The sequence below is a fragment of the Antennarius striatus genome, chromosome 16 (assembly GCF_040054535.1).
Source record: "Antennarius striatus isolate MH-2024 chromosome 16, ASM4005453v1, whole genome shotgun sequence".
Lineage (NCBI taxonomy): Eukaryota > Metazoa > Chordata > Actinopteri > Lophiiformes > Antennariidae > Antennarius > Antennarius striatus.
In genome coordinates, this window is record NC_090791.1 from 16,832,531 (window position 1) to 16,845,780 (window position 13,250).

The following is a 13,250-nucleotide window of genomic DNA, read 5'->3' on the forward strand; positions in this document are numbered from 1 at the left end:
GTGTTCTATAACAACTCATCCAAGCACTCAAACCTCATTTTATTACAGTCTTAAGAGGATCGATAACGCAGCTGGTCGAACGCCTCATCTCTATTCCTGCATGACATTGAACTCATTCTACGGGTTGAATAGCGTCGCCTCCACCTGCAGCGCCTCCAGGCTCCGGAAGGGGGCGCTGCGCTCCCTCCACGTGAGCCGTGTACCGGTGTCGGCTGTCACTGACAGCTGATGCTGCTGCTGCTGCTGCCGTCGGGAGGGCGTCCCACGGCCGGAACAGTCCTCGGAGGCGTCATCAGCCGACATGTCTAAAGTTCACAGCAACTCCCCCGGCTGTCGGGTCGTGGTGATGGCCGGGAAGCTCCTGTCGAACCCGGTGACGCTGAGCCGAAGCGCCGGTCATCTGCAGCGGAGGATGTTCGCCCCGCAGGCCCGTTCGGTGAGCACTGACCGGGCCTGCTCCGCAGGAAAACCCGGGGCTTTGGCCCAGCAGGAGCATCTGTGCTCTGACCGCTATGCGATGGCAAACCGTAATCTGATCTCCACCGACGTGAAGGCTTTCCTCGGTGAGGTCGGCGGAGACCCCCGGGAGACTCGGTACTGGCTGACCCAGTTCCAGAGAGCCTCCCAGACTCAGGCTCCTGCCTTCGCCGTAGTAGAGGTAAGGATTTGATGTAGAGTAAAAAAACACACATGGCATGATGAAACAGTGACGCTGATTTTAAAGTACTTTAAAAAAAAAAAAAAAAGAATAAAGTTCAGCCAAATGATTTTCCTTTGGTCCAGTTTTTATCCATCGGATCGATCAAGTTGATGGATCGATAGGATCAATAGTGTTGACAGATCGCGCGAGAGGAAAAAAAAAAGTGACTGGGTGTCACTTTTTTTTTCTCCATTTCATTTTTAAAAGCACATTACAGTAATTCACAAAAAAAACCACACATTACAAAATAATTCACACAAAATCCAAAAGAGATTAACGCAAAAAGAAATTCACATTGAAAAACAATGAATGGTTGGAAAATAATAAACAATCTAAAGAAAATATAGTCGTTATCGTTCAGTGTGGTTTGTTTGCTTATGCTTTTGTGAAGAATGAATCAATGGAAAACTGGTCTGCTGAGTGCTCTGATAAAAAAATTAAAAGACATTTATGAAAATAGAAAACAGAAAGTAGTCGAGCATCGTGACACGTGTCAGTGGTGACAGATGTGGAGCAGAGAATCCCGAAACTTTCTTAAACAAAACTTTGTTCAGAATTTGATAATAAATAAAACAGGAATGATGTAACTTCTGGATTCTTTCTGATTGACCTCAACCCGGTCTACGACACGGGGGGGAGGGGGGGCACTGTTATAGAGGAGTTCCTGAAACTCACATTCCAAGCTGCTCACCTGTCTACTCCATACTTTGTGATAGTGTTGCCTCTGCGTTATAAGGTGGACAGTTCGGTGTTTGACAGCAGAGACACGGTCCAGGGTCTGGCCTTTGGCCTGTCCTTCCTGCAGCGGATGGACATGAAGCCTGTGGTGGTGATGGGCTGGTCTGAGGACAGAGACTCCAATGAGCCGGGGGCCAGGTTGAGCTACACCCGGGGGCCGGTGCAGCGAAGCCAACGCCTGACCGAGGCTCTGCAGCAGCACTCCGCCGCCGTCCTACCGCTCTTCTCTGCCGAGTCCTTCCTCCTCCTGCAAGAGGCTCCACGTGGAAGCAGGTACCAACGGCTGTTGAGTCTGCAGCGAAGATCTTTTTCTTTCCTGCATGGAGATTTGGCTCGTAATGCTTTGTCGTGGCTCAAAACCATAACGTTTTCTGACTTTTTGACCTCTACAACCTCCTCCTCCTCTCCCTTGCAGTGCCCAACCTTCCATTGCGGTGGACAACAGCCTCCTCCAGTGGAGTCTAGACTGTGGGACCATTCCATTGGTGTGTCCGGTGGGCAGGGATGAGTACGGCTGTTCAGTCATGTTAGACCCGATAGAGGTGACCGCAGCCATTTCCCAAGTCTTGCAACCCCACAAAGTCATGTTCCTCAACAACTCGGGGGGCCTCCGCAATCAGCAACACAAGGTGGGACATCGTGTGTCTGAAGGATTCCAAATATGCTCTTAATCTCAGGAGAGTTAGAGGAAATGTGTGCATACGTGGTGTGTTTAAATGAAGATCGTCTTTTTTTTTTTTTTGTGCTTTTTTTGACCGTGACACATTTGTACAGGTACAGGAGACGGTGTTGTTACCCCACGACTTGCCCAGACTGTCTACGGCCGCCTGGCTTAGTCCGGTAGAGCGGCGCCGAGTGGCCACCATAGCCCGACTGCTCAACCAGCTCCCAAAGGAGTCGACCGCTGTGATCACCTCAGCCGACACTCTGCTCACTGAACTATTCAGCCACAAAGGTGAGACTCTGATAGGGTAAAGTCGTGTCCTTTGAGGTGACATCCTGTAGGTCCACCTGGAGACTTTGTGTGCTTGTGAGTGAGGAATTCATTTTAAAAGCTACTTAACTTTACCTGAGTCTCATACTGCTTGTACTTCTGCTTCAGGGTCTGGGACAATCTTTAAAAACGCAGAGCCCATTCACCGGTAACAACACATACACTCAAACACGTGATTATTCCTGTAATCCTACATTCATTATCATATTTAAATAATATTTAGGGTTCAGGCTTCTATACCACTGCCTAGAATTTTGCACCAACAGAACAGAACAGTACTTCTCTCTGGTAGCAAAGCGGAAGTATCTTTGTAATCGTTGGAGCTCTATGTTGTAGAAACCATTAGCCAGAATAAAATTTTAATCATCTGCAGAAAATAACAGTGAAATGGATCAGAAGGGAGCACTAGGCCGCTCCATCACCTCCTTAAAAGAACTGAATATGTTTGTTGTTGGTTGCTTGAAAGACAACAATCTGATTTGAATCTTTTTTACTTATGACTACATTCATTTATTGGTGTGTGTGTGTGTGTGTAGGTTCAGCTCTCTGGATGGTATTGACGTAGAACGGCTACTTTCTCTCATCAATAAGTCGTTTGATAAAACTCTGAGAGGAGAATACATCACGTCCCTGCGAGGGCGACTGCACTCCATCTACCTAACTGAAGGGTACGTGAAGCTGATCAGAGAACAAACAACCCGACGATCCAGATCGCTTTGACTTTTTTACACGATCCTCTTTACTAAACAGAGGCCCGTCTGTGTTTGTACGGATCTAAAACCAGCGTTTTCTATCGCTCCACCTCTAGCTATAGCGCAGCGGCCATCATCACCATGGAGCAGGTGAACGGCGGCACACCGTACCTCGACAAGTTTGTAGTGAGCACCAGTAAGCAGGGTCAGGGCACGAGTCAAGTCCTGTGGGAGTACATCAGCCAGGACCTGGGGAAACTGTTCTGGAGGTCCAGAGCCACCAACAAGATCAACCCCTGGTGAGACACACACATATTAAGGGATATAAAAAACAAAACCAACTCATTTTTAATGGTGGGCATTAAAAACGACAGACCTGACATAATCTAGTGGTGAGGTTGCACGTGTGATCTTGTTTACACACCGTCTCCGTCTATCTAGGTACTTTAAACATTGTGATGGGAGCATCCTGAACGGGGTGTGGACCATCTTCTGGTTCGGCCTGACGGACCTCAGAGATGCTTTTGAGCTGGTGGAGCACGCCAAGAACCTCCCCGACTCTTTCCACGCTTCCCATCTCCCCGCCTCCCTGTGACAGGATGTCTTTCTTTGAAAAGTTCATTTTCTGGCCATAATTTTTTTTCTGAATTATAAATCTTGAAAACTGTAGCTCCTTTGCAAATTTTACATATCTACTCTTGGCGTATTCTTACTCTATGTAGAGCTCATTTAGAGCTCAACACGGTGTCTCAAAAAATTTATACACCCTTTAACAAGTGATAACTAAACTGTTTATGGGGTTTTTTTCCCCAAATTAAATTACATTAATTTAAATTACATTAAATTGAATTATTAAATTTGTATAAATTAATTTAAATTAAATTACATTAATTTAAATTTAATTACTAAATTTGTATAAATTAATTTAGATTAAATTACATTAAATTTAAATTACATTAAAATCAGTGATGGCAGCCAGGTTAAACTTTGATGAAAAATTCATTCTAAAATGCTAGCGGCAAGTATGAAAATGCAGTTGAAGTGTAAAGACAATTTAGGAGGGAGTTTTAAAACCAACCACCAACACAAATGACCGTCACTCCAGTTAGAGATCGGTGTGAAGCTGATAGAACGTCCACAAGAAGCCAGGGTCAGTTTGAAAAAAGCATTAAAATGATGTTTGTAAATGCTTTTACATTTACAAAACTATACAATTATAGATAACACCTAGTTTATAATTTTTTAAAGTGCGTTTACATCTTGGGGATTACCTGTACGTGTACGGCGCATATGCACAGTTATTAGGCAAGTTGTATTTTTGAAGATGCAACAGAGCTCGATAGGTTCCAGTCGAGATGCTGGGGGAACGGGACGCTACACACACACCTACACACACTTCAGTCAAATAGAGTGGAGCCACTCCACTGAAGCTTCGCTGTAAAACAGATAAACAAAGAAAAGCAAAAATACAACTGATTACAAAAGAGGTCCGTCTCCGTGGTTACAGAATCCAGATCTGACATTTTGAGCCTCCTCGGTTCTACAAATCAAAGCAAAACGTTACGGTTGTACATTTTTAACGAGTTTGAAAGCTGGGGGCATCAAACTAGAATGCAGGACGAATGAAAAACACCATCAAGCTGCAAATGTAGGATTCTACATTTTAAGGAAACAGCAAATCATAGATAGAATTTGAACTTTCTCCTTTTAGATTTTCAGTTGTTAAAAAACAAAACTGTCGCGCTCCACTTACTCATCTTAACGCTGAGACGACAATGTTAATCGTGTAGCCGAACCAATAATTTCTGATATGACGAATGAAACCGATGGCTTAACACACCTCCTGAGGGGAGACGAATCCTCAGGTGAACCTGCTGCATCACCTGTAAAAGATAACAGGGTTCACGTGTCTGGTGTCAGGCCACAGGTCTGATCATTTAGATAAGATCACATACAGGAGGACTTATTGGGGTCGCTGAGCGCAAATATATTTTTAACTTTTGTTCTCATTGATCCAGGTCACTCACTATTTCTTAGAAATTCTTTGGTTAACTGCACGCAGCTCTTCAGTTCCTATTTCTTGCACCTATTGTGTGTGTTAGTGTTATTATCTGAACACAATCATTACAGTTCTGACCCATCGAGGAATCCTGTCTCAAAACTTTACTCTCCATCTGATCCAGAATGCTGCTACATGTTTTATGAACCAAACCAGTATCAGGGGTCAAATCGCTCCTTTACTGGCCTCTCCGCACTGGTTCCCTGTAAAATCTACATAAAGCTGTTTCTTCACAAATGTGAAGAGGAGATACGCCTTCAAGAGCTCATATTATGAATGTGTTACAACATTAAATAGTCCGTTTTTATTTAGAGTTCATGTCTTATGTTTGTATCCATCGGTCTGTTTTATATTAAGATGTTTTTAGTGTTTTGTTTTTATATTCAAGATAATTCAGCAATATTTTTGTCACAAAATTTAAGTCAGTTTTTTAAAAAAAATTTTTTTTTCTGTTTTATGCTTCCACATTTTAGTAAGCTTTTACTGTATTTCAATGTTTTTATTAGTTTTTACTTCAACCTTATGTTGTGTTTGCACACATCGAAGGGAAGGATGGACTGAAACAGAAAGGAGAGGAGAACAGAGTCATCTGTGTGTTCAGTCTGTGAAGATCATTCAGTCAAACACAACATGAACCAACAGCTCTTCTGTTAAATGTCCATCTCAGCACAACGTTGATGCGATTCTGATTCTTGTACAGTCATGAATGACACAAATATTACATCTTCACAAAGTCTGCTCTCTCAGTGTTTATAATGGCAATTTGCGTATAATCCAGTATGTTACGAGAGAGTGATCAGCTCAACTGCAATTGATTCCAAAGTCTGTCTTTGCCTTGAAAATTAACTTTATCACCCAAAACACATTTCCAATGCATTTCATCTCTACCACAAAACGACCAGCTAACATAATTTCAATGACACACAAGCAAGCGCCAGGACCGTCCTCCTGAAGGTGTTTCAGCTGCGGGATCGGGCCGCCACCAGTGCAGAACTTGCTCAGGAATGGCAGCAGGAAGGTGTGAGGCCATCTGCATGCTCAGTGAGGCGAAGACTATTAAGGGAAGGCCTGTCGTCAAGGAGGGCAGTAAAGAAGCCACTTCTCTCCAGTAAAACACATCAGGGACAGACTGATACTCAGCAGAAGGTACAGGGACTGGACTGCTGAAGACTGGGGTAAAGTCATTTTCTCTGATGAATCCCCTTTCTGATTGTTTGGGGTCATCTGGAAGTTTGGTGATGAAGAATGCCTTTTCCAGCATGATGGAGCACCTTCCCATAAAGCAAAAGTCATAACAAAATGGCTTGGGGAACAAAACATTAAGATTTTGGGCCCTTTGCCAGGAAACTCCCCAGATCTTAAGCCCATCGAGAACTTGTGGTCAATCCTCAAGAGGCGGGTGGACAATCAAACCACAAATTCTGACAACCTCCAAGCATTGTTTATGCAAGAATGGACCGCCATCAGTCAGGGTTTGGTCCAGAAGTTGATTAACAGCATGTCGGTGAGAATTGCAGAGGTTGTGAAAAATAACTGTCAACACTGCAAATATTGAGTTATTGCATGAATTCTGTGTAATTCTCAATAAAAGCTTTTGAAAGTGATGAAATGCTTCAAATTGAAGCAGCAGACGTTGTGAAAATGTAGCATTTGTGTCATTCTCAAAACATCACCTGAAAACATCACCGTCAGAGACATTCCTGAGATGGAAGCCAAAAGCATGACGGGAGAGAAGAATCAAAATTTGTATGTAATGCGAAAGTAATGGAAAGTAGTCCAAATAAACAAACAAATCTGATAAGGGACAGGGAATTGACAAATCCCAGAATCAGGCAAAGTCCAGGGATCAGGAAGAATCAGTGCTGAGTAATCTACAATAAAAACAAGAATGCTGGGGAGTATACAGTATATACTGCAGATAAAAGTGAAATATCTTTATTATAATTGGCAGCTCATTCTGAGCAGTTCTCCTGTCCAGGTTGTTGCTGATGGGTCTGTGACACTGACAGCTTCTCCGTCAATCAGTCACCTATAAGGACAACTTCCCATGTTTTATTTGCTGTCCGCAAAGCATTATCTACTTCTATTAAGTATTTTTGCATTTATCAAAGTCACAAATGTCACATTTTGAATAAAAAGGGGAAATAAAGTAACAGAGGAAATCCAGGTGCGTTCTTGTACCTGGAGAAAGTAATCGAAAGAGCACAAGCAGATTAACTACAAAAAAAATCTAGAAGCGCTGGAAACTGGAGATTAACTCAAGACAGACATGCAGGAAACAAAAAGAATCTTCTGGCACCGGGAAAGGCTGGAGGCTAGCTCAAATAGTCAGCTGATGAAAAGAGGAGGAGAGTCATGATCAGAAAAGGAAACACCCCAAACTGGGGTTGGGCAGCTGAAGCTTCATGAAGCTTCCACAGGGTTCAACTCATCGTGCTGGGGAATGAACTAGTGTCTCTGGTCTTTGAAACCACCGCACAGTGACATCTGGTGGTGTATATATATCAACACGTACACCATAAAAAGAGTAAAACAAATAATCTGTTATTCATTTATGTGAGAGGTGTTTGTGTTCCGTGGTAAATAATAAGGATAATGTGAGATACAGAAACATCAGGATGTCACTTTTGAAATGATTCCTGACATCATCAGCAACTTTACATTGACCAATGTATTACTCAGATACAGCCCATAATAACCACCATCTGCCTCAGCTGCCATTAAACGGCAGAGCTCATACCGCTGTCGCAGGTTTATCCAGGTGAAATTACTTTCTGCCGATACATTCAGGGAAAATTAAATAAAGCTTTACAGTCTAAACACATATAAAATTCAAAATAAATTCTGCTTTAATATTTTTTAAAATCTCTGCAACTTGGATCTGCTTCACTTAATACACCTCAACGTTGACACAGATAACGTTCAGTCGTTTTATTGTTCACTGGAGTTTCTTGGGGGCAATAAATATCATTATTCATTTGAAATGATAAAATCAAACAAAGCAACAATGAAATCTTTCCCATTTTTGCTCTGTTCCATCTTTATTTACTCAGACACGGTAACCTTTATACTGATTTTTGCATGTATGAGGAAATATCATGAGTTCTACATTTATAATGATATAATGATAACGAGTTTACACATACATACAGAGAGAGAGATTGAGTACCTTCGCCGCCAGACCAAGGTGAACCCTCCATGGTGTGTCGACCCTATGTTTGAGTTTATCATTGTTTAGAACCTTTACCATCAATTTATACAGGTCACTGACGCTGATCGGGTCTGACACAGACTTGTTAGAGCAAAGAGACAAACTCTGTACGGGGAAAGGGTCAGTATGAATCAAGTTTGGTAGGCCTCTACAATAAGAGTTTATCAAAGTCAGTTGCTGTGGGGTGAGTCGGCTCTTCCAGCTATTCAACAGTCTTCCGATGAGCCTCACTGAGGTCACACCCACAGCCGAGGACAGAGCAGCAGCGTCTTCCAGGGTGGGTCCGCAGATCTCCACCACACGTCCAAACGTGGAGATTTTAGCCGTGATGGGTTTGGACTCCACTGATGTTCCTGCAAAAGTTGGTACATTGAAAAGTCCTCCTTTGATAACAGGTTCCCCTTAAAAACCAATAGAGTGATTTAAAATCCCGTGGTCTCTTCTTGGACAAAAGTCCTCAGATTTCAAAAACACTCTGATAAAACATGGAAGTCTTTCGTTTTTCAGGTCCATTAAGAACATCAAGCGAACGAGTCCCAGACTGGGGTCTGGGACTCGTCCTGAGCCGCCACACCAGGTCCTCAGGGCCAGTCAGGAACCTCTGAATGAATTGCACCCGGAACGCAGCACTTCTGCCGGTCAGATGGACGAGTCCCTGCCCTCCTTCCTCCTTGGGCAGAAAGAGGACGTTCAGAGGGACCCAATGATGGCAGTCCCCCCAAAAAAGCCAACATCACCGTTTGGGTTCATTTTAGCAACATTGGTGGGGGTTCAACGCAGGATGGTCGGTGCCACAACATTGAGGCAACCAAGTTGTTTATAATGAAAACTCGACGTCTAGAAGACAATTCTGATAAAAATCCGTTTCTTTAGCCTTTCTTCCACTTTCTATAAATGTTTTCCCAGTTCTTTTTCATAATACAAGGTTTCCCAGATATTTTAACCTATTTGTTTGTTTGAAAGAAAGAAAGAGAGAGAGAGAGAGAGAGAGAGAGAGATGTAATTCCAACGATAACCTCCATTAATTGAGGTCAAGACTGTCTTCTAATTTTGTCTAATGTCTAATTTTCTTTTAGTCATCATTGTCACAGAAGGTATCCCTTTATAGATAGAAAATCATCTTAATGATGATGTACAGGTTGGAATCACAGGGCAGTCTTATCCAGTGTCTTGAACAACAAACCCTTGAAAAAATGTTTTTTGCCTGTTATCTTGAAAAGTCTTGGTTGGCAAAGACTGACAAGAACAACTGAAATGTACAGGAGAACATTTTTATGGATGTGCATATATTATATGATTTAACAGACATGCTTAATGCAAGAAAGTGTAATTAAAGCTAAAGTGCAAAATGCAGCAGCTTGTCGTCAGACAAGAATCAGACAGGTTTCTACGTAAGCTTGATACCAGTGTGAAGGATGCTTTGAGCAGAGGCTAATGGACGGGTTTCATGGGACACCTTGCTAGCCCCTGACGAGATCTTTTCATTGCTTTCCTTATTAAAAAATAACTTGAAGACAAAGACAAAAGGAGTGGAGCTAACAAAAATAGCATAATAGTATCAGTTCATCATGTCAGGTCAGCAGGATAGATCGTGGTCACCCAATGGATTGAGTTTAATTGAGCGAATGTTGAAGGGAAAATATGAACCATCACAAAATTTTGTCGAGTGAATGACTGAACTTAATATTATTAGTATGTTGTTATTGTTGTTTATCCTGTTGCTGCTTTTTGAGGCATGTTAACAAGTTTCCTCTTTGAGTTAGAACCAAACTCATGTTAATGTTTCTGAACATGGGATTTTTTTTTTTTTTACATCAATCAGAATGCTGTTAAAAATGGCCCATTTCTAGAGAATCCTTCAAATGTTTCATCTTGACTTTGACTCATTGAGAATTCTATCAAATTTAGTTTCTGCATCAAACAAAACAATCTATCCTGTGTGCCATGTAACCCCTTCTCAATCTTCTCGTGGTGAAAGCTCATAACGCCAGCTACTTTGCAAGTTGAGTATTAGCTCATAGCAGATTTCTATCATACATCAATCTATAGCTCAAACAATACAAGCATGTTCCTCACAGTTTAACACATATCAGGTTGCATTCTTGCCGCCCGGCAGCGTAGGACTTTGAGGAAGCTGTCGATCTTGTGAGAGTCCCGACGGAAGCAGGACAACAGGAAATGTAAGTTGGCCAATCTGGTAAACTTGTCGTGACCGATGTCGTTGCCTCCTTTGTAAGGCAGGAAGGAGATGGCCTGGGCAGCTGGACCCAACTGAGGATAAACAGGAGGCATTTTTATTGAGCAGTTGTGAAAAGGAAAGCTGTTGTATTAACAACTAAAATGTCTACGAAAACACAATGGGTTCACCTTTCCGGAGAGAACATCCAGGCCATCTCCCAGGCGCCTCGAGTGCTCCTGCAGCTCATGGATCTTGTTGGAGATGCTGTTGTGAGCTGGGTGAGGAAGGGCCTTGGCAGAGGACGACATGGACATCAGGGGGTCCAGCCAGGCTTGGAGAAGGGAGCGAGTCAAGGACAACAGGTCTGACTCCTGCAGGAGGAGTCAGACACATAATCAGTTATGTAAGGATGAAATGAGAGTGAAGGCGATATAAATGTAAAGCATGCTGGAAAATATATTCAGCTGTCGTTAAATATTGCTGTCTGTACAGATGGTGAACCACGTCCTCCCAAGATTCTTCAATTCCGCCTCATGTCCAGCAGAGGGCAGTAAACCACAGCCACTGTGAAATTTAAACGTCTTTCCCCTTGTGATCTCATTTTTGCTACATCTACCCAGTAAAGGCCAAGTTCATTTCATGTGTTTCTTTATGGTTTTTTTTTTTTTTAAATTAAATAAAGAGTGGCTTCTGCCTCTTGCTCTTTGGTTGATGTTCACTTTGGGGCTTTTTTGGTAAAACTGACTTTAATTTTGTACTTACTTTTAAATACCACGTTAACATTTTTAAATTCAGTTCTGTATGAAATATCCTCATTTGTATTTATGAAAAAAATTATAAAAAATAGATGTAGATTTTTTGTTAGTTTTTTCTAAACTAAATTTAACCTTGTGTCGTCTCTCCAAAATTATTACATATTGTTTTGGACTCATGCGATGCCACAATAATTCAACACTGCAAACACAAATGATTTGTCTGTTAAATTAACGTATCAGTTAGGATGCTAGTTGACATCCTGTGGTACCCCATCTTTGCCTTGTGGATGTGTCTGTGTCAGTAAGAGAGAAGTGATGAAGTGAACACGTTTTGAAGGCTGTCTGTTTGCTGTATGACCTGCTGCTGCCTCTAAAAGAACGAGAGCAAAGGAGAAAAATCAAAACACCGACACTCACTGATACTTGAAGAGCTTGCTCCTTGTCAATTGGAGTCTGGAGAGAGGCGGTGTGGCACATGGAAGGGCGAGGCATCAGCATTCGGCCTATAGGAGAGAAACTAGAGTCCTAGAAAGGGAAAGGATGGCTCGTATTAAATGAATGATAAACTCAAGAATTAGGCTACTTGTAGGGCAGAGATAGTGAATGTTATAAGTCATGCAAGGGTGGAGGTGATCTTATTTCCCAGAAAATTAACAGCAATTTTTTTTTTTACTTTAATTTTCTTTCTCTGCTGATGGCATGCATACAAGCAGAGTGAGATCCAAGCAGCGCATGCATTTCACACCAAAGGTAATGACAAGTCCAAAAGCCCTGCTGACCAGAGGGGTGCATGTTTGGGACCCCCTTCAGAGAGTGTAAGCACACGGACACACACACACAGGTGCTGACCAGGTCGCGGGCCAGCGTTGTGCTGATGGAGTGCAGAGCGTCAGAGCGCTGAGAGGCGCGGTCCAGCAGGTCGTTGATGGGGACGGCGCCGCTCCCCACCACCATCCACAGCACTGGAGGACAGAGATGGACGCACCACAGGAGATCTTTATTTAAAGTACATCATGTCTAAGTTGGATGATAACAGATAAGTCTTGTCTATATGTCAGTCGCAATGCAATGTAAAAATATTTCTATTAAGGAATCCATGCATTTAAAACTAAAGACCAATAAAAAATGGCATATTTTACAGTATTTTTCAATCATCATCATTTCTAAAACAAGTCCGTTTCTGCTGCTATTTCCCGTTACTCCATCAAAATATGAACTTCTACCAAAATTACACCATCAGCGATGAAGACCAGTGTGAAAGACCTGGTGATTGATGGCTGCTACTAATCACCCTGTGATGGATCAGTTTGATAAAAGCATCACAGAGTTCCAACTTTAACATCTTTAAAATCTTGGATTTTGACATTTCCTGCAAGGCAAATCTACACATTTCTTGTTATTTTACATAGATTTTCAGAAAAAGTTATCAAACTAATTCCACATTTGCAGATACTTTGATGGATGACTGAGAGTAAATCATCTTTTCTCACCTGTCATGAAGAGTTTGCTTCCACTGACTTTCCTCTGAGCCATCTGTGGTCCTTTGTTTGCGTATTTGTTTACCTCTGCTTCGTTACCTCGTCGATGTTTATTTCTGTTTGTCCATAATGCCTCTGTTTTATACTTCCTCTGCTTCAATGATTTGCTTATGCAGCAGCTGAGTCTGAGTGTGTGCTGTTCATTTGGAACTTGTTTAGTCCAGTTTATAATGAGAAACATGGTCAAGGAGATTTGAATGGATGCAACATGTGTGTGCGTGTGTGTGTGTGTGTGTGTGAGTGAGTGTTTGTGGGTGGGTGTGTTGGGGGAAGGGTGTGGAAAAAGTTCCTGTGTGATCTTAATTAGACGGATGAATAAAAACACGCATGTTCTCACAGAGTTTTGTCATGGTGCTGTAACATATTCATTATGTCATTTCACGG

At 42.2% G+C, this 13,250-nt stretch overlaps 2 protein-coding genes across 2 annotated transcripts; one reads left to right on the forward strand and one right to left on the reverse strand.

The window, feature by feature from the left end:
* Positions 1 to 200: 200 nt before the first annotated feature.
* Positions 201 to 3,793, forward strand: nags (N-acetylglutamate synthase). The gene is made up of 8 exons (XM_068337897.1): positions 201 to 658; positions 1,437 to 1,711; positions 1,854 to 2,067; positions 2,213 to 2,393; positions 2,541 to 2,580; positions 2,969 to 3,100; positions 3,241 to 3,423; positions 3,566 to 3,793. The coding sequence occupies exons 1-8, from the start codon at positions 302 to 304 to the stop codon at positions 3,717 to 3,719; spliced, it is 1,536 nt and encodes a 511-aa protein (XP_068193998.1). The 5' UTR covers positions 201 to 301; the 3' UTR covers positions 3,720 to 3,793.
* Positions 3,794 to 8,218: 4,425 nt separating this feature from the next.
* On the reverse strand, positions 8,219 to 13,020 carry prl (prolactin). The gene is made up of 5 exons (XM_068336572.1): positions 12,819 to 13,020; positions 12,178 to 12,290; positions 11,746 to 11,853; positions 10,762 to 10,944; positions 8,219 to 10,665 (listed from the first exon to the last, which is right to left on the reverse strand). Exons 1-5 carry the CDS (start codon positions 12,859 to 12,861, stop codon positions 10,474 to 10,476), a joined length of 639 nt encoding a protein of 212 aa, XP_068192673.1. The 5' UTR covers positions 12,862 to 13,020; the 3' UTR covers positions 8,219 to 10,473.
* Positions 13,021 to 13,250: the final 230 nt, after the last annotated feature.